Source organism: Bufo gargarizans, chromosome 4, assembly GCF_014858855.1.
Source record: "Bufo gargarizans isolate SCDJY-AF-19 chromosome 4, ASM1485885v1, whole genome shotgun sequence".
NCBI classification, from domain to species: domain Eukaryota; kingdom Metazoa; phylum Chordata; class Amphibia; order Anura; family Bufonidae; genus Bufo; species Bufo gargarizans.
Window position 1 is genome coordinate 312,815,601 of NC_058083.1, and position 20,923 is coordinate 312,836,523.

General features: G+C 41.1%; 1 protein-coding gene across 1 annotated transcript in view; it reads left to right on the forward strand.

Annotated features, from left to right (window-relative positions):
- Positions 1–20,923, forward strand: part of LAMA2 (laminin subunit alpha 2) — a 772,405-nt gene that overhangs the window by 672,901 nt on the left and 78,581 nt on the right. The window contains exons 41-42 of the mRNA XM_044291170.1: positions 949–1,065; positions 2,206–2,382. Of these exons, the coding sequence (XP_044147105.1) occupies positions 949–1,065; positions 2,206–2,382 (294 nt within the window). The remainder of the gene's footprint in view (positions 1–948; positions 1,066–2,205; positions 2,383–20,923) is intronic.

Sequence of the window (20,923 nt, forward strand, 5' to 3'; positions counted from 1 at the left end):
ACACCTATCCCCTATCCACAGGATAGGACATAAGTGTTTGATCACTGAGGGTCCCACCACAGGGTCCCTAAGATTTTATAGGAATGGAAGTCTACAATTGCCTCTGAGCTGTCCGACGAGAATGAAGCAGCAAATCAAAGTTAATGATGTGTAATTTGATCCAAATTTCAGGAAAAATTAGATTCTTCGTGGTAACAAATCAATTTTTCCTGAAATGGCAGTAAAAAAAACAAAAAAAAACAAACTGAACTCTATTTGATTGTGGACAGGCCTTGCAGCCATCTTGATTGAAGAAAACGCACCAATTCTCGCGTGCACTGACATGTGATGCCACCACATCACCACGTCAGCACATGTGAGAATTGGCGTGTTTTTTTCATCTAAGATGGCCGTGATGGCCTCTTTGCGATCAAATGAATAAGGTATGTATTTTTTTAACCCCTGATTAACCCCCTGATGTAACTCTCAGATGCCACAAGCAGAATTGAACACAGCATCTGAGGGGTTAAATGATGGGGGTGGTGCGATCGCCATTCCCCGTCATTGCGCCTGCTCCATACAATGGAGTGTTGTAGTTCGGCAGAGCAGCCAAATAGAATTTTTGAAAACTTTGCTCATAACTAATCACCACCACTCAATCCCATTCACTTCTATAGGACTGCCAAGTACTGTGCTCACCGCAGTCACATATGTGCCTAATTCTCCATTTTAATGTGGTAGTTTGGTGGCACTTATTGATCAAACAATTATCACATATTCTATGGAAAAAAAAATATTTGTGGCTCACCCGGCGCCTCTACATAACTTTGTCGGATCCACCACCAGCGCAGGGGCTATTAGGATGCGCATCTAAAATGCTGGTCTTAATAAATGACCCCCTATTTGTCTGTAAAATAACTAACTTTGTATTACTGTAATTCATTCATATTTGTATTTATTTTTTTACAGAAAAGGAGAATGAACTTGCTGCAATGAAGGACAAACTGCAAAATGCAGATGAGAAAAATCTAAACTTGGTCAGAGCTCTCAATGACACACTTGGAAAGCTATCTGCAATACCTAATGGTACGTAAGGGAACACAACAATAAATTACTTCTAAAATGACACATGCTCTAATAATTCTTAAAATGAAGCTACGGTAGATAAAAACCCTTTAGTACCACTGTAGAATGTCAAATCATGCCACCTCAGCTTTGACCAATACCACAAAATGCCACTCTTGGTCCATTAGGGCATCATAGTAGTGAAATATAATGTTTCATTCTCACAGGGCCTTCTTTAAATAAAGCTATTAAAATGGAATAAATGAGGATACAGAAAATAACAATACATGGGTCCTTTGCTGTACAATGCAACACCACTGGACCTGAAGCTTTAAAAGAGTCTTCAAGGTTGCCAAGTCACCTGAACTCACACTGATTATAATGTCGGGGACCCATCAGGATCCTTTTCCAATAAGGGTTAAAGTTTCTTTTTTCCTGGGATTACTATGTTTTTTTTTTTTAGCAGATAGACTCATGTAGTTGCTTACCTCAAGTACATATTCCTAATTTTTTTTTATTATTTTTATCGATTTGGACTCTCCTGACCCATTTTCACCATGTAGCAGATCACACTGGCTTGTTTCTATCCTGTATGTAGCACTTCCTGTTGCTGTATCCCACCAAACCCACAATGCACTTTTTCTGCCACAACCCCTGCACTGCTCCTAAAAACACCCAGCTAGTCTGTAGCTCCTCCCACCCAGCTAGTTACATATACACTCCCATATTACTGCCCCCGTTCATCCTTTGACACGCCCATGGACATAAAATCCTAGGAAATAAGAAAGAGCTGCATTGACATAGTCATGTGACCACAGCCCACAATGGAAGATAGGAGTAAAAAAGATAAAAGATATACTTTACAGAATGACAGCTAATTTCTCAAATTATTATTTTAAATAAACAATTTAAGAAAAAAAAAAAAAAAAACATGTATACAGTATTGGAAATGAATGATACATGGAAAGTTGTGTCAGATAAGAGAAATAAATTCCAAAGGATCAATGTTAGCATTATAATGCCAATGGAAAATGTTACTGAAATGTATAATGAAATAAAAATTTCTCAATTCAAAAGAGGAGAATGTTAGCATTCAGTTGGCAAGATCTGTTCCTGTATCCATTCTCTAGTCTTTGCCTGACACAAATTTGTCTGTAATAGATACAATAGTGAAGATTCAAACTGCAAAAGACAAAGTCAAGCAAGCAAATGATACTGCCAACGATGTTCTTGCACGTATCAAAGATCTTAATCTGAATCTCCTGGGGTTGAAGCAGAACTACAGTGCACTAAAGGAAGATGTTGCTAAAACCAATGCTGTTGTAAAAGTCGACAATGGTAAGTCAAGAATACGCCGATTTTTTTATTCATGTACATGCTCTACATCAGGCTTTCTACTATTTTTTTTTTTTTTTAATACCATAAAAAACAAGGCAAAAGGATTAAATACCATAAAAAACAAGGCAAAAGGATTTTTAAGTATATATATATATATTGGATGAAAATTACAGACATTAAAGTATGCCCAGTACAAAGTGATTCAATGATGAAGTATACTATCATTCTGTATGCATGAGTGCGCCAGAAGTAGAAAGGTAGAAAGGCTTTGCAAAGGATTAGACTTGTTAGATATTAGTGAATCATTTTGCCTAATTTGTAAATTCAAAAGTCTATAGAATACATTGGGAGAACTGATTTGTCTTTGATGCTTTTAAATTCACGAAAATGATATTTCAGACCTAGAAACATGTATTAGCTTAATGTGTCATAATGGCTAGCCAATTGATGGATAGTAGGCATTAATAAGAGACTATTCTCATAGTCTGTTACCTGTAAGGGATCGCCTCTTATTTGGGGGTCATTCTCACAGATACGCCTTTAGGACACCAAGTTTCAGGTCCACACAGTGTATTTATTGTTCAACACCAGCAACAATAAAATGACAAAATAATAAACACTCGCCCGTCCAGGCTCTAACTAAACATAAAGTTTCCTGACTCACCTAGGTCCCAGTTCACACCCTGTGAACTCGTGCGGCTTTGTCAGCCAATGTCCCACAGCCTCCTGGCTGTACAGAGCACAGTACGCCCACTGTCTCCAGTTCAGTATTTCTTGTGGGGGATTGGGGCTCAGTAGTCTGCCTGACTATGGCCCTGCGACCCTCCCAGGCGTCGCTGCGTCCCCCTCCAGGCTATCGCCCAGATTTGTGGTCCCTCAGCCCTGCCCAGCTGAGACCACACAGACAGAGCCTCCAGGCCTCTGTCCACAGGTACCACACTCCCCCCTTTCTGACACTCTGGGAGGTGCTTTGTGCTAGGCTGATTACCTCCAGCTTCTCTCACCTGTGGTGGAACAGGGGTGTGGACTGAACTATCCACCCCTTCCTTGCCTCTAACCTGAGTGAGACCTGTCACTGTCTCACATACCCTAAATTAGTAGGTTGGCAAATGTCCATCAATCTAAACGTTAACTCAGAATCCTACAGTTGACACAGTTGAATGAGATTAATAAAACTTTGAGAAACAAAGCCACTCTTTGCCATGCCTTGGCTAGTATTGCAGCTTAGCCTCTTTCAAGTGAAAGTAATTAAGCTTTAATAAAATAAATGGCCAATGGACAAGAGCGGTGCTGTTTCTGAAGACTGGCTATATAATTCTAATGTCATACAACCAAAAATAAATTCACAGGGCCTGATGGCCCAGCACCCTCTCTTAAAGAGCAGACATGTTGCCTGGTAGGGTTGATCATGATGGCAAAATGTTATATTTCTTTTCTCTATAGGGTTAATAAGTGCTGAGATATATTAATTTTAATATTTAGCTATTTGGAGCACCAGGGGCTGACTGGGAGCAATGAAAGTGCAATATCCCTGTGTTCTCTGTACTTCCCGCTCCCCTTTGAATGCTGTGAGAACATAGAGCTAGACAAGAATATCCAGCCCTGTCACTCAAAGGGGAGGAGAGAGTACAGAAAGCAATGAAGTGTTGCCCTAGTGGTGTTCCTACCACTATGCCCAGCCCCTAGTGCTCCAAATAGCTAATATACATAAATATAAAACTAATATATCTTAGCACGTATTGACCCTATAGAGAAAATAAATATATAATTGTATCCAGCATGATCAACCATACCAGGCAATATTCCAGATTTAATCATGGTGGGCTGATCATGGTCTTTAACATGCCCTCCTTTAAGGAAAGTGCCAAGGGTGATGTAAAAGCGTTACTTGCACCTAGATTTAGGCACAATGGTATTTAAAAATTCTCAAACAATACTTTTTTAAACTAGAAAACTAGCATGGGGGAATTACACATTCTTCCCTATGTTTCCATCCGTTAAACTTATCAGTTTTTCTTTCCAAATGATGCCAACTCTTCATAAGTTTTTGACAAAAAATGGACACAAATCTGTTGAAATGCATGCATATCCATTAAATATATATGGTTAAAAAAAACTGAAATATTGCATTTGCATATGTGTGTGTAGGTTTTTTCATGTATATCTAATGTATATGTTAAATGTACTTATTTATCAGAACCTGCTGTCTCCACCCACTCACTAATAATTGGCACTATTCTCTTGAGGGGGAAACTAACAAAAAAAAAATCCAATTATCTGCCCCTTTTGCCCTGCGTTAAAGACGGCCCAACTGGCAGTGTATGCCTCTTCTTGAAGGCACACTGTCAGCGTTAAAGTAGCACTCCCATCAAAACTAATTTTTTTCAACCTGTTCAACAGGTAAATGATGTAAATGATCTGTAGTAAAGGTAACCTTTTCACATTGACTGTATTTGAGAGTTATCCCCTCCCTTCTGAACCTTAGCTGTGTCATGTGACCAGCGCTCTGATCTTCAACTGACACAGAACAGGAAGTCAGTTACTTCTCTATTCAATCCTGTGAGACTGACATTGAGACTCCGATAGAAATACATAGAGAACATGCTTCTTGCCCACATAAGATGCTGTGTTAGTCTGATTGCTGGTTACATGACACAGATGAAGATCAGAAGTGAGGAAACTGGTCACAAATACAGACACTGGTAAGAAGATTACATTCACTACATTTTACATCTAGTACCTTTCTAACAGGGCAAATAATATACTTTTTTGTAGGTGTGCTTATTTAATTTTATTGGCAAAATCTTGTATTGAACAGCTTCAGTGCATAATAATTATAGATGAGCAAATTTGTAAAAAATTTGATTTGCCGGTTCGTTCAATTTTTGGGAAAAAATTTAGTTCGATCCGAATTTATTTGTGGCGAATTTCATTTAAAAAAGGCTATTTACTGGATGTAGAGAGCCTTTATAGTGGTGTAGAATAATGTGCCTTGTAGTAACACGCATAGAGAGTCTGCTGTGGTAGTGAAATTATACTGTGAGTCAGTATGACATGCAGATGACAGGCGTTGCACTTAGAATCACTGTACACCACTTATTTGGGCAGTCACGAGCCAAAACTGACCAAATACCTGAAGGTCGATGTTAGCGCTAAGAAGAAGCGCACTCCTTTTACACCATCGTCAGCTGATTCCACATAGATGTCAAGAGCCTGTTCTATTAAGCTATTATACAAGTAGAGCCACCCAACAGAGTGGAGATGGTCTCAACAGCAAGTTTGTGTTGACGTCACAGATTATTTTCCCCTTCCTCTGATCCGTCAGAACAGTAACCCACAAAAAACGGATCCTGTCTGTGGAGCATCCGCCTTCACTCTGTCAGCATTTGGTCAGTAATCCATCAGTATTGCTAATGTCCAAAAAAACTGGAGTGGATCCAAAACAGAGATGGCACCTGAACAGAATATGTGCATGTCTTCTGTGTTTTGTACCCACTCCTGCTTTTGGCTACCAAATCATAAGCCAATTCTGATGGGACCATACAGTCCTTATAGCTACTACACAGAGAGGATCCATTGTGGATCTCATTTTTCCTTCCTTCTGACAGATCAGAAGAAGGGTCAACTAAATGATGATGTCAGCCAAGCCAAAAAGGCTAAATAGTGGCCCAGTCATGAAGTGGGGAGGGTGGGAACAACAGAAGTCCACAAAGTGGCCCTATGACATAGTGGTGAGGTGGAATCAGCATGAGGAGACCATAGAGTGACCCAATAACAGAGACAGGAGGTGGCGGCAGCATTAAGAGGAGGCCACAGAGTGGCACAATAACAGTTTGGAGGTGGCAGCAGCATCATAAGACCACAGAGTGGCAAGGTGATATATTTTGGAGGTGGTAGCAGCATGAGGAGTCCACAAAGTGGCAAAGTGACATAGTTTGGAGGTGGGAGCAGCATGAGGAGGCCACAGAGTGACAAGGTGACATAGTGTAGAGGAGGCAGCAGCATGAGGAGGCCACAGAGTGGCAAGGTGACATAGTGCTGAGGTGGCAGAAGCATGTGGAGACCACAGAGAGGCAAGGTGACATAGTGCGGAGGTGGCAACAGTCTGAAGAGATCACATAGTGCAAAGGTGACATAGTGTGTAGGTGGCAGTAGCATGAGGAGACCATAGAGTGGCAAGGTGACATAGTGTGGAGGTAGCAGCAGCATGAGAAGGTCACAAAGTGACAAGGTGATATAGTATGGAGGTGGGTGGCAATACCAGTACCCGCTGAAGTTGGTGAGTGAAATAAGGAGCACTTGGCATCAGATGTGTGGCATCAGGCGGGTGGCAGCATCAGAATAGTAGCTGAGGAAGGTAACCATAAGAAACCGGTCTCTTTTGTCAAAGTGTTGGTGTGGCACCATGGATGATCTAGTCTGATGCATCAGCCATTGGTGAGTGGAAATTTTGGCTGATCCAAGCCTGAATTATCTTTACAAAGGTCAGTCTCTCCACAGTTAGGGTGGACAGACGAGTTCTTCTTAGGGTAACTATGGCCCCCGCCGCACTAAACACCAGCTTTGATGCCACACTACTGGCTGGGCAGGACAGCTTTTCCAGGGCAAACTCGGCCAGTTGCGGACACAAATTCAGTTTGGCTGTCCAGCGGATCTTCAATGACGGCTGGCAGGGTGCACTCCAAGTATGCCACCACCTGCTGGTTCAGGTTCTGCTCTATGTCTAGCTGCTAGTGAGTCGCTTCTTCAGTAGGCGGGTGAAGAAAGCTGCTCATCAGTAGTGATGAGCGGCAGGGGTCATATTCGAATTCTCGATATTTCATGAATATTTTGTAGAATATTCGGCGAATATTCCCGAATTTGAATATTCTTTATATTCTAAAAAATTTCCCTAAAAAATTTGGCAATGTCATGATTGCGTAATATGCAAATATTACGTAATCAATACAGGCGTGTGTCAAAAAGTAATATATAGGACTATATTCGATATAGTGCTATATATTAGTTTTTTAGAATATTCACCATTTTTTTTCGATCTAAATTTATGATTCCTCCCTGCTTAAATTCCTAGTCAAGCAATTTAAGCAGGGAGGAATCATTCATGACTTCAGATGGCAAAAAATTACGAATATTCCAAAAAACAAATATATAGCACTATATCGTATATAGTGCTATATATTAGTTTTTTGAATATTCGTCATTGTTCTACTCGAGCACCCGATCAACACTACTGCTCGATCAACACTATTGCTGATGCTGACGTCTCTCCCTGCACTAAGTACACTGGTAAATGGTAGAATCTAAGATGGCTGACGCTATTTTGAGGACTTTGTAGCAAAAGAATTTCAATCAGGAATTCAATTTATTGGTCACATATTATTTCATAGTGACACGTTTCAGCACCAGTGTGCTTTCTTCAGACTATATACAAACATCTCACATGCAATCTTTAAATAGGCAAATGAAATACAGAGGAACTGACATCATCAGCAAGACTCCTCCCCTTCATTGACGATAATGGCCATATAATGAAAAGAATATAGTGGGATGTTATCCAATTCATTTGGTAATCAATTCCGCTAGGAAAAAAAAGAAAATACATTTATAGACTATAAACAAGCAGGATACATCAAAGTAAGCTAGACACATTGCATTCACAATTGAGGCCCCTGGGTTCCATCATTTGTAAACGATGGAACCAGTAGGCCTCTCTTTTTAGTAGCAATTTATTTCTGTCACTTCCATGATGGGGTAGCGAAACACCCTCAATAATTTGATACCGTAGTTGTGCAATATTATGCTTTTTTCCGTGAAAATGAAGGGGTATTGGAAGCAGTAAATTACCTTTTCTGATAGTAGATTTGTGCTTACTCATTCTGTCCTTCATTCTCATTGAGGTTTCCCCCACATATAATAATCCACATGGACACTTAAGAATGTAAATCACAAATCTACTATCACATGTAAATGTACCCCTTATCGAAATCCTTTCACCTGAATGTAGATGAGAAAAACATGGGCCCTTAATGACACTGGAGCAATTCACACAGTTGAGACAGGGAAATGTACCTTGCCTAGAGGAAGACAAGGTACTTTGTCTTTTTTCTATTCTATTACTGCCCACATCAGCCCGAACTATTTTATCTCTGATATTATCGGCACGTTTATAACACATCATAGGTGGTCTCTGAAACTCACCTATCTGTGGGTAGGATTTAGATAAAATGTGCCAATGTTGAGTAACAATAGTCCTCAGGCGTTGGGTCCATGGGTGGTATTTAACCACTAAAGGGATCCTTGTCTCCATTTTATTTTTAGCCACCTGTGTAATGTCAACCTTATCTTGCTGTGCCTTCAAAAACTCCAGGGGGTAGCCTCTCTCTCTAAACTTATGAGTCATGTCAGCTAAGGGCTCTTTCACACCTGCGTTATAGTCTTCCGGCATAGAGTTCCGTCGTCGGGGCTCTATGCCGGAAGAATACTGATCAGGATTTTCCTAATGCATTCTGAATGGACAGTCCGTCCTTCAGGATGCATCAGGATGTCTTCAGTTCCGGAACGGAACGTTTTTTGGCCGCAGCAAATAGCGCAGCATGCTGCGCTTTTTGCTCCGGCCAAAAATCCGGAACACTTGCCGCAAGGCCGGATCCGGAATGAATGCCCATTGAAAGGCATTGATCCGGATCCGGCCTTAAGCTAAACGTCGTTTCGGCGCATTGCCGGATGCGACGTTTAGCTTTTTCTCAATGGTTACCATGGCTGCCGGGACGCTAAAGTCCTGGCAGCCATGGTAAAGTGTAGTGGGGAGCGGGGAGCAGCATACTTACCGTCCGTGCGGCTCCCGGGGCGCTCCAGAGTGACGTCAGGGCGCCCCAAGCGCATGGATCACGTGATCGCATGTACACGTCATCCATGCGCCTGGGGCGCTCTGACGTCATTCTGGAGCGCCCCGGGAGCCGCACGGATGGTAAGTATGCCGCTCCCCCGCTCCCCACTACTACTATGGCAACCAGGACTTTAATAGCGTCCTGGGTGCCATAGTAACACTGAAAGCATTTTGAAGACGGATCCGTCTTCAAATGCTTTCAGTACACTTGCGTTTTTCCGGATCCGGCGTGTAATTCCGGCAAGTGGAGTACACGCCGGATCCGGACAACGCAAGTGTGAAAGAGGCCTAATCTTTTTTGACATGTGTCTGTATTACTAACAATGCGTTTCACCCTTTGATATTGAGAATAGGGAATAGATTGTTTAATAGATGCTGGATGACTACTAGAGAAGGCCAGCAAACTATTTCTGTCAGTGTTCTTAGTGAATAAATCTGTCTGTACCTTACCATCTGTCCCCTTGATCACCCAAGTGTCTAGAAATGAGATCCTATCCATATCTTGGTGTACTGTAAATTTCAGCTCCTCCCAGATGGAATCTAAATACACAATAAATTCTGTGAGGGATCGAACGTTGCCTCGCCATATGCAAAAAAGTATCATCGATAACACGACGCCAGAATATACAATGTTGCTGATACAATAAATTAGAATAGACTAACTGGCTCTCAAAATACGCCATATATGTATTTGCGTATGGCGGTGCAACGTTCAATCCCATCGCGGTCCCACGGCACTGCTGATAAAAGGAGTCTTGAAACAAAAAATAATTTTGCTCAAGTACTATTCTCAAAAGTTTCAGGAAAAAATCTTTCTCTTTTTCTTTATATGTGCTTGTGTCTAAGAGACCCATGACTGCTCTAATACCCTTCTCGTGTATAATTGACGTATAAAGACTGCAAACGTCAAGAGTGAGAAGTATGCAGCCTTCATCCACCTGAAGGGAGACAATTTCTGACAGAAAATGGCCGGTATCATGTATATATGACGGTGCTTGTTGTGTTAAAGGTGTTAATACCTTCTCAAGAAGAATGACAGGAGACGAGAGAATGGAGTTTGTAGACACCACAATGGGGCAACCAGGAGGATTAAAAAGTGACTTTCGGCAAAGTATAGAACACAGGAGTAATCGGATGTTGATTAATGAGAAAGTCACCCAACTTGGCATTCACAACTCCACTCTCTTTAGCTTCATCGACCACCTTCTGTAGGATCTCTTTAATGCGATAAACAGGGTCATTTTGTAATATTTGGTAGGTACTGCTGTCCTGTAATTGTTGCATGATTTCAGTGACATAATATTCTTTATCTAAAACAACAATAGCCCCCCCCCCCCCCCTCCTTATCAGCGGGTTTAAATATTAGAGATTTTTCATCTAACAAGTGATCAAGGGCATGCTTCTCCTCCACAGTTAATTATGTTGTATATGAAACTTTCCTTGTTTACATTGTTGCAACAATGTGTCCACATCTCGCTGTACTAAATTAGCAAAAGTCTCAATCGGATGATGTGTATTTGGTGGTGTGTAGTTGCTCCTCATTTTCTGATTAAACTGTTCCACAGTCAATGCGCTGGTCAGGGAGGAATCATCCACCTGATCCACATATACGTAGATACGGTGCAAAACTTAGTTTTACATTTGTCATCTAAGAGCCTCAGTCCTGCCCAGATGTACTTATTGAAAAAAGGCTTGTCATTTAGCCCGACCGGTAGCTTTGATACATGCCCTTGATCACTTGTTAGATGAAAAATCTCTAATATTTAAACCCGCTGATAAGGGGAAGATCTATTGTTGTTTTAGATAAAGAATATTATGTCATTGAAATCCTGCAACAATTACAGGACAGCAGTACCTACCAAATGTTACAAAATGACCCTGTTTATCGCATTAAAGAGATCCTACAGAAGGTGGTCGATGAAGCTAAAGAGAGTGGAGTTGTGGATGCCAAGTTGGGTGACTTTCTCATTAATCAACATCCGATTACTCCTGTGTTCTATTCTTTGCCGAAAGTGCATAAGTCACTTACTAATCCTCCTGGTCGCCCCATTGTGGCATCTACAAACGCCATTCTCTCGTCTCCTGCCATTCTTCTTGAGAAGGTATTAACACCTTTAACACAACAAGCACCGTCATATATACATGATACCAGCCATTTTCTGTCAGAAATTGTCTCCCTTCAGGTGGATGAAGGCTGCATACTTCTCACTCTTGACGTGTGCAGTCTTTATACGTCAATTATACACGAGAAGGGTATTAGAGCAGTCATGGGTCTCTTAGACACAAGCACATATAAAGAAAAAGAGAAAGATTTTTTTCCTGAAACTTTTGAGAATAGTACTTGAGCAAAATTATTTTTTGTTTCAAGACTCCTTTTATCAGCAATGCCGTGGGACCGCGATGGGATTGAACGTTGCACCGCCATACGCAAATACATATATGGCGTATTTTGAGAGTCAGTTAGTCTATTCTAATTTATTGTATCAGCAACATTGCATATTTTGGCGTTGTGTTATCGTGATATTTTTTGCATATGGCGACGTTAGATCCCCCATGGAATTTATTACGTATTTAGATTCCATCTGGGAGGAGCTGAAATTTACATTACACCAAGATATGGATAGGATCTCATTTCTAGACATTTGGGTGATCAAGGGGACAGATGGTAAGGTACAGACAGATTTATTCACTATGAATACTGACAGAAATAGTTTGCTGGTATTCTCTAGTAGTCATCCAGCATCTATTAAACAATCTATTCCCTATTCTCAATATCAAAGGGTGAAACGTATTGTTAGTAATACAGACACATGTCAAAAAAGATTAGATGACATGACTCATAAGTTTAGAGAGAGAGGCTACCCCCTGGAGTTTTTGAAGGCACAGCAAGATAAGGTTGACATTACACAGGTGGCTAAAAATAAAATGGAGACAAGGATCCCTTTAGTGGTTAAATACCACCCATGGACCCAACGCCTGAGGACTTTTGTTAATCAACATTGGCACATTTTATCTAAATCCTACCCACAGATAGGTGAGTTTCAGAGACCACCTATGATGTGTTATAAACGTGCCGATAATATCAGAGATAAAATAGTTCGGGCGGATGTGGGCAGTAATAGAATAGAAAAAAGACAAAGTACCTTGTCTTCCCCTAGACAAGGTACATTTCCCTGTCTCAACTGTGTGAATTGCTCCAGTGTCATTAAGGGCCCATGTTTTTCTCATCCACATTCAGGTGAAAGGATTTCGATAAGGGGTACATTTACATGTGATAGTAGATTTGTGATTTACATTCTTAAGTGTCCATGTGGATTATTATATGTGGGGGAAACCTCAATGAGAATGAAGGACAGAATGAGTAAGCACAAATCTACTATCAGAAAAGGTAATTTACTGCTTCCAATACCCCTTCATTTTCACGAAAAAAAGCATAATATTCCACAACTACGGTATCAAATTATTGAGGGTGTTTCGTTACCCCGTCATGAAAGTGACAGAAATATATTGCTACTAAAAAGAGAGGCCTACTGGATCCATCGTTTACAAACGATGGAACCCAGGGGCCTCAATCGTGAATGCAATGTGTCTAGCTTACTTTGATGTATCCTGCTTGTTTATAGTCTATAAATGTATTTTCTTTTTTTTTCCTAGCGGAATGGTTTCCAAATGAGTTGGATAACATCCCACTATATACTTTTCATTATATGGCCATTATCGTCAATGAGGGGGAGGAGTCTTGCTGATGATGTCAGTTCCTCTGTATTTCATTTGCCTATTTAAAGATTGCATGTGAGATGTTTGTATATAGTCTGAAGAAAGCACACTGGTGCTGAAATGCGTCACTATGAAATAATATGTGACCAATAAATCAAATTCCTGATTGAAATTCTGCAAAGTGCCGGTCTTTTTGCTACATTGTTTCATCGGACGCCAATCCATTGACACGTGCACTGCAACTTATCTATTGAAGCTATTTAGAGGGCTGTGACATCACTGCTGATTGGCATGCATGGCATTATGGGTGATCCCACCTTTCCCCAGTTCCTTTCTCCATGTCCTCACACGTGCAGCAGCCATTGTAATGTGATTCAGCTTCGATGCAAATCCAATTTTTCCTGAAATTTGGAATGAATTCCACTTTGTCAGCTTCGATTCGCTCATCTCTATAATAATTGGGAGCTCATGAGTATGGGGACTCATTGGCATGTGCTGGAGCTGCTAGAACCTAGCAGCATAAAACTGGTGACAGATTCCCTTTAAACTGTAAATTCTCAACAACCACTCTAAATGAGCTAGCCAGGGAAAGTTTTCTGTGAATCGATAAAGAAAAATTGAAAGCATCAAGAAATCTTAATGTGCATAGAAAGGCTTTTTTATATTTCCTTGAATAGAAGTTTTGCTCTATAGCTGGAAACTGAATAATTCAATGTTCTTCTTTTTAAATAAGAACATTTATTCTCTGAATATGGCTTCACTCAGAATCTGTTAGTCTAATACTAAGAAATTCAACCTCAGCTATACTTTTATCATCTTTTAGTTTATGTATTTTTTTAGTGCTATAACATTTACATTCCTGATACCTCTTATTTAAGCTACTAATTATGGAACCATTTGCTGTGTGAAAAAGATATACCACTGCATGCTGAATGCATGCCAAAATGACACTTTTTGGTATATGTTGGGCCCATTAACAAAGAAAAGCATTGCAAAAGCATCACTTTTATTATTGGAGACATTTATGTCTTATATAAACCTAGTTTGTGTGAATGTTCTATTTTTTTTATTTTTTTTACTATTTAACTGATATTAACTTTTTTATTAGTCCCCTTAGGGGACTTGAACCTGCTTTTGGTTTGACATAGATTTCTCACATAGATTTTCTTTTTATATACATTTTTCTGGCGATACCGCACTATTACTTTTCTAATAAACTTTCTTTATTCGGATGGTGAAGACATATGGATATATATTGCATAAGACATTTTGCATGAGATATACAGCCATATTCCACATTGTTCATAGTCAAATACATCCTTTTATATCTTAAATTACATCATATAAGGAACCATTGACTCAAAAATCATTACAAACCCCTCCCAACCCCTCCCCACCCCAACATCTGCTGCTCATGCCAGTCTTGTTCACTTCCGCTTAACTTCAACTTTGTGAAATTATCAAAGAATATTTCTTTAGATCTCCAAAGAGCCCAGCGTGCCTTTCAATTTTGCCTCCATATACCACTTGATGTGCTCAAATGGAGATGCCAACTCCTTAATTTCTTCTCTCGTCAAGACATACTCAATCAAATTTCTCAATTTTTTCATAAACTTTGCCACTGCCTTTTCTTTGTTCTTACCTGCTTCTAGTCTTTCTAAATAAAGGATCTTTTTTATCAGACCCACCACCTCATCTTTGGTAGGGAAAGTGGGTACCAACCAATGACGCAACAGACATTTCTTAACTGCCATAAGGACAATATGTATCCCTGGCTCTGCTACCCCTTTTCCTAGCGAGATATCCTAGCCCACTGGAATATATTGGAATATACATTGCCGTGGACTGCCTTCACCTCTATCTTCCATATCTCTTCAATAAGAGAGATTACATCATTCCACAGTGGTCTAATGTGTTGGGAACTCCACAGACCATGAAGGAGGTCTGCCTTATGTTGCGAACATTTAGGACATTCCCATAGATAATGTGCTGGGGCGTTAGAATATGAGAGATTGAAAGCATATGTAGCTTTATGCAAGATCCTCAATTGTGACTCTCGCCATTGCTCACTATGAATAGCCTTCCTGATATATTCCAACCCCTCTCTCATTTTAAGGGTCAAGTCTTCCACCTCAAACTCCCTCTCCCAGTGTGCAAAGACTGTTTTTGCTAAGACTATATAGCTAGTGTTTCTCAAACGTCTATATGTATCAGCAAGTGAGATAATAGCTCCACCTTTCCCTAGAAGAGCTGCAAACCAAGTCATTCTATCAGCTTCCCCCATAGAGTTCGACTGGGCTTTGCAGTAAGCAGAAAGCTGATAGAATGATAGTGGGTGAGAAGTCTCAATCTGATATCTATTCGCAAATTGCTCCCATGACATCAATTTCCGATCTGGTCCTATTAGTATGTCCACTAACGTGTTAATATTTTTCTCCCTCCATTGCTTATACATCTTGTTCTCCCGTCCTTGCGGAAAAGCCGGTAGAGACCATAAGGGCATTTGGGGCGACAAATAGATCGGAAGTCTGTATAGCTTCCTCATCACTTTCCATGCCATGATGGTATCCTTAAGAAGAACAGATTGCTTCACCATAGTCGGTAAATCTTTGAGCCGTGTATGAATCAGGGCAGCTAACTTCCACGGTTGCGCCAACTCCTGTTCCAACTCTCCCGCTGAGAAATATCAAGTTTTCCAAACCCAGTCCCTCACATGGCAAAATAGGGCAGCTAAGTTATATAGTCTAATGTCGGGCATATTTAAACCTCCCTCCCATTTGTCTGTGAAGGTTCTCATTTATCCAGGTCATGGTATATATCTGTAAAGAATAAATCAAGGCAACTGGACTCCCTCCCACTTCATTAAGCAGAGCTTCCTGTAGGCTATGCGAGGCCTTTTTTTATTCCAAAGGAATTTCACAAATGCCGACTGTAGTTTTCCCACATCAGCATGCTTAAGAAGTAAGGGGATAGTCTGTAGTGGATATAACATCTTCGGGAAGCTAATCATTTTGATTAGACATGCTCTCCCCATCAGAGACAATGGCAGGTCTTTCCATTTTTCAAGTTCTGTTATAATTTTAGTGATAAGCGGAGGATAGTTTAAGGTGTAAATTGAGGAAGCTGTTCTGCCTATTTTTATATGTGATATAATCCTTACGCATCTCAACCCCAGTTTGGGAGACGGTTTGCGTATTCCTATCTCCTAAAAATAGTAGCTGACTTTTGGACACATTTATTTTATATCCCGTTACATCGCCATACTTATGAAATATCTCCAAGACCGCTTTCAAATGTAGGCTTGGTGAATTCATAGAAATCAGCAGATAATCTGCAAAACAAGTGAGTTTCAGGACTTCCTTCCCCACCTTGATCCCTTCATACGCGTCTGACTTCCAGAGATACAGGGCCAGCGGTTCCAGCGCAAGATCAAACAGTAAGGGGGACAAAGGGCACCCCTGCCGTGTCCCTCTGTGAAGCCAAACGGTATCTGACAAGAATCCAGGTACATGTATCCTTGCCTGGGAGTCTGTATATACAGCTGATAGATAGTTTCTGAAAGCCCCTTTAACCGACATTTTGTTTAAGACATCATTTAGCCATTGCCAGCTGACATTATCAAATGCCTTTTCGGCATCAATGGCCCACAAAGCCTGTTTAACATGAGGTCCAATCTTTCGTAATTATCCTGCACTGCCAATACTTTTCTAATATTAGTTACCGCAGAGCATATTTTTAAAACTTCATTTTAGGTACTTTGGAGGCTCTGAAAAACTAAACATGGGTACCATCAGTGTTATGGATCTGCCTCCCACAGAGCTATATCATCAGTTTAAAACATGTTATGTAGGTAACAGACTGCCTTTAATATATTTTTGGAATAAAGTATGACACTTTTTTGGAAGCTGGACTCCCTATGGTTTTCTTTATACATGCACTTTCAATCCCAGTGCAGTCCATCCCTCCATTTCTAGTGGAATCAGGTGAGAGCAGCTCTGGACTTTTCTTTTTTGCCTTCCGCTCAATTTGACATTTGGTAAAGTGGTTTGCGACAACGGTGCCAATCTGCTAAGTGCGCTGAAACAGGGCAAAATTACACATAATGCTGTGCATGGCAGCGATTCGTTGCCAAATACCCCGGGGTCTAGGACATCTTGCGGCAGACCAGGAAAATCTCTGGGCATTGTAGAAGAACTTACACGGCCATGTCGCGCATTGCTGCCATTTAGCGGCAACACCATCTGCCCGTCAGACGTCTTATTTGTGACAGCCGGACGTGCTGGAACTCCACCTTGTATATGCTTGATAGGCTGCTCCAGCAGCAACGTGCCATTAACGACTACCTGTACGAACTCTGCAGCAGGACAGGTTCTGGGGAGCTTGATTTCTTTTCACCGCGCCAGTGGCTGCTCATGCGTGACGCATGCAGACTTCTGCGGCCATTTGATGAGATCACCAAACTGGTCAGTCGCAGCCAGGGCGCCATCAGTGACATCGTACCTTACGCCTTCTTTCTGGAGCGTGCATTGCGTCATGTCACTGATCAAGCCGTCGAGGAGCAGGAGCTGGAAGATGAGGAAGTCGCAATGCTAAATGAATTCCCAGGGGGGCTACTCCATCTGAGACAAATCAGCAGGTGTCTGAAGAGGAGTCAGAGGTGGATGGTGCCTGGGGGGAGGAGGGGTATCAAGAAGAGCAGGCTTTAAACTTTTCGGAGATCCCTGGTGTTGTCCGTGGATGGGAGGAGGAGACCGAGGATGACATTCTCCTGGGCAATGAGCAGGAGCCAGGGCGCTCAACTGCTTCCAATTTACTGAAAATGGGTGCCTTAATGCTCCAATGTTTGAAGAGGGACCCCCGTATAAAAAGCATAAAGGGCAAGGACCAGTACTGGGTGGCAACATACTTAGACCCTCGGTGCAAACACAAAATGGTGGACATGTTACCAGCATCACAGAGGGCTGTCAAAATGTAGCTTTTCCAGGCCCTTTTTGCGAGAGATGCTGCATTCTGCTGTTGCGGGCGCTGGCAGAGGAATTTCCACCCACAGAGAAACAGTTGAGGGTACTAATCCTACCGCCCATGCAAGAAAAGGGCGGTTTCAAGATGTGCTGGTCACTTTGGATATGAGATCATTCTTGTGGCCAACTCATCGACAGCCGCCCTCCAGATCCAGCCTCAGGGAACACCTAGACCGACAGGTGTCTGACTACATTGGGTTAACGGCCGATGTGGACGCTCTGAGAAGCGAGGAACCCCTGGACTACTGGGTGTGCAGGCTTGACCTGTGGCCAAATATGGCATAATTTGCCATGGAACTCTTGGCTTGCCCCTCGTCGAGTGTCCTGTCCGAAAGGGGGGATTGTGACCGATATGCGCCCTCGCCTAGCTCACAACAGTGTGGACTACCTCACATTTCTAAAAATGAATGATGCATGGATCTCGGAGGAATTCAACACCTGTGATGACCATGTTTAATTGAATTTTCTCAAGCCAGCCCACACATTTACCCCACCACCCAGAACAAAGAATGGTCCCTGTCTTAAGTAAATACAGCGCATAAAAGGCCTTTTCTGTCCGGTGAATGCCTAATGTGTGGGGCCTGTACTCCACTGGCCTGCAGTAAAATTGATATCCATTAACCATCTAATATACCTCCAGGCACATAATCACTTGATCTTTTCTGTACGGTGAATGCTTAATTGTTGGGGCCTCGGAGGAATTCAACACCTGTGATGACCACGTGTTATTGAATTTCACCTATTATCATTTGGTGTTTATTCAAGAGGGGGGATTTCTTTAGCCAATTTTATATTTTTAGTTCTTTTAAACATATGTATTTGACATGTATTTGTACTGGCCTACAGTGAAATTGTTATCCAATGACTGTCTAATATACCTCCAGCCACATAATCACTTGATCTTTTCTGTCAGGTGAATGCCTAATGTTTGGAGCCTGTACTCCACTGGCCTGCAGTATAATTGATATCCAATGACCGTCTAATATACCTCCAGCCACATAATCACTTGATCTTTTCTGTACAGTGAATGCCTAATGTTTGGGGCCTGTACTCCAGTGGGCTACAGTAAAATTGTTATTCAGTGACCGCATAATCTACATCGAGCCACATAATCACAATTTCTTCTATGTCAGGTGAATGCCTAATTTTTAGGGCCTGTACTTCCATGGCGTAAAATAAATTTTTTCTAGGCTCCAGCAGAGCATATTTTTGACAATTTCCCTTTAAGACGCATAAAATGGCCCATAATTAAAATAGATATTTTTTGTGGTAATTTTTGTAACTGTCCTTGTTGTGGGACTATTTGTGCACTTCTAGTAAGTATTTGGTGGCTGCAAATATGACCTGAAGGTTTTTCAGGTTCGCCTGCTATTAAAGTGAATCACGTTCGCAAATCATCCTGGCCGATGTCATCCATCACTATACACCATCACTGAAAGGAAAGGAGCAGGGAAGATAGTGAGCATGTTAGTCCACCACAAAATGCAGGAGAAGGTGGACCTGAAGGATAAACAGCAGGGGACAATACCAGAGAGGCAAATATTATGTACATAAAAACCATACAATATTCTTATTGCATGTAATCTATAATAATACTTCATTCGGAATGCCTTATTTTTATTTTTTTGTACTTTTTGTGTGATAGCCCTTCTAAACATGTTTTCAGTAGGAGGTGTTACATTAAAGTAGAATACTGTGGCTCAGATTACTGTGGTAAGATTTAATTTGACATCCAGTCTTTTTTTCCTCACTCAATCAGCTGGAGGGCTCATGCACATGAATATAGTCTTAGTCTGCATCTGTTTAGCATTTTTTGCGGGTCGGATGCGGACCCATTCACTTCAATAGGGCCGCAATAGATGCGGACAGCACATGTCCGTTCTCTGGCCCCACAAAAAAAATAGTACATGTCCCAATCCTAAGATGTCCATTTTATGGACCATAATAGAACAGTTCTAAAGAGGGCAGGACACTCCATCCTGCAAAATGCAGAAGGCACACAGCTGGTATTCTTGTTTTCCGGATCCGAAGTTTGTGAACTGCAAAAATGGCTATGACCATGTGCATAAGCCCTTACTCATTAAAAAGTAAAAATATCATACAAGGAACATTGACTATGGGCTATGGTTTATCAAGCAGTAATGACATTGTATTGCATATAATTGTACATAGAGGGTCCTGGATGAAACACAAGTTCATAAAAAAAAAGGCTAGTGTCATTCTCAATGCTGGTAATGCATAGTTTTTATCTTTTCATGCAATGTGTCCAAACAAGTAAGAGGAAAAAGTGTTTTTCGATGAAATTAACATTACATTTGCTATATGCTACATGGATTTGTATCAATACTTCCAATTTACTCTGTGCTAGGAGTGATAATAACAGGAAATGATGCTGTAGCAGAGCATAATAGATCTTTAGATAAAGCATTTCACACCACATCAGTATCTAAATTGCAAATCAAGTTCATTTTTGTTCTCATAAAAGAGAAATTTTGCTGTTTCTGCTGCTTCAACCTGAGTTATTACACTTTTTAATCGCTTGTTTTGAAGCTGTGTGTCTTGGTACGGTAGGCCTAAGTGACACACAGAGATGCAAATGGGAGCAAGGCTCAAAATATCTATGAAAAATAAGATATAACCTTTAAAGGATCCTCACGCAAGTAGCATATTTCAAAAGTTGTCACATACACTGCTTTACTTTTAGTTTCTACTGTGTTAGGCTTCATGCACACGACCGTTGTTTTGGTCTACATCCGAGCCACATTTTTTGCACCTTGGATACGGACCCATTCACTTTATTGGGGCCGCAAAAGATGCGGACAGAACACACAGCCCCGCAAATAAAAAAAAAAGAACATGTCCTATTCTTGTCTCTTTTGTGTACAAGAATATGCATTTCTATCATAGGATGGGATGT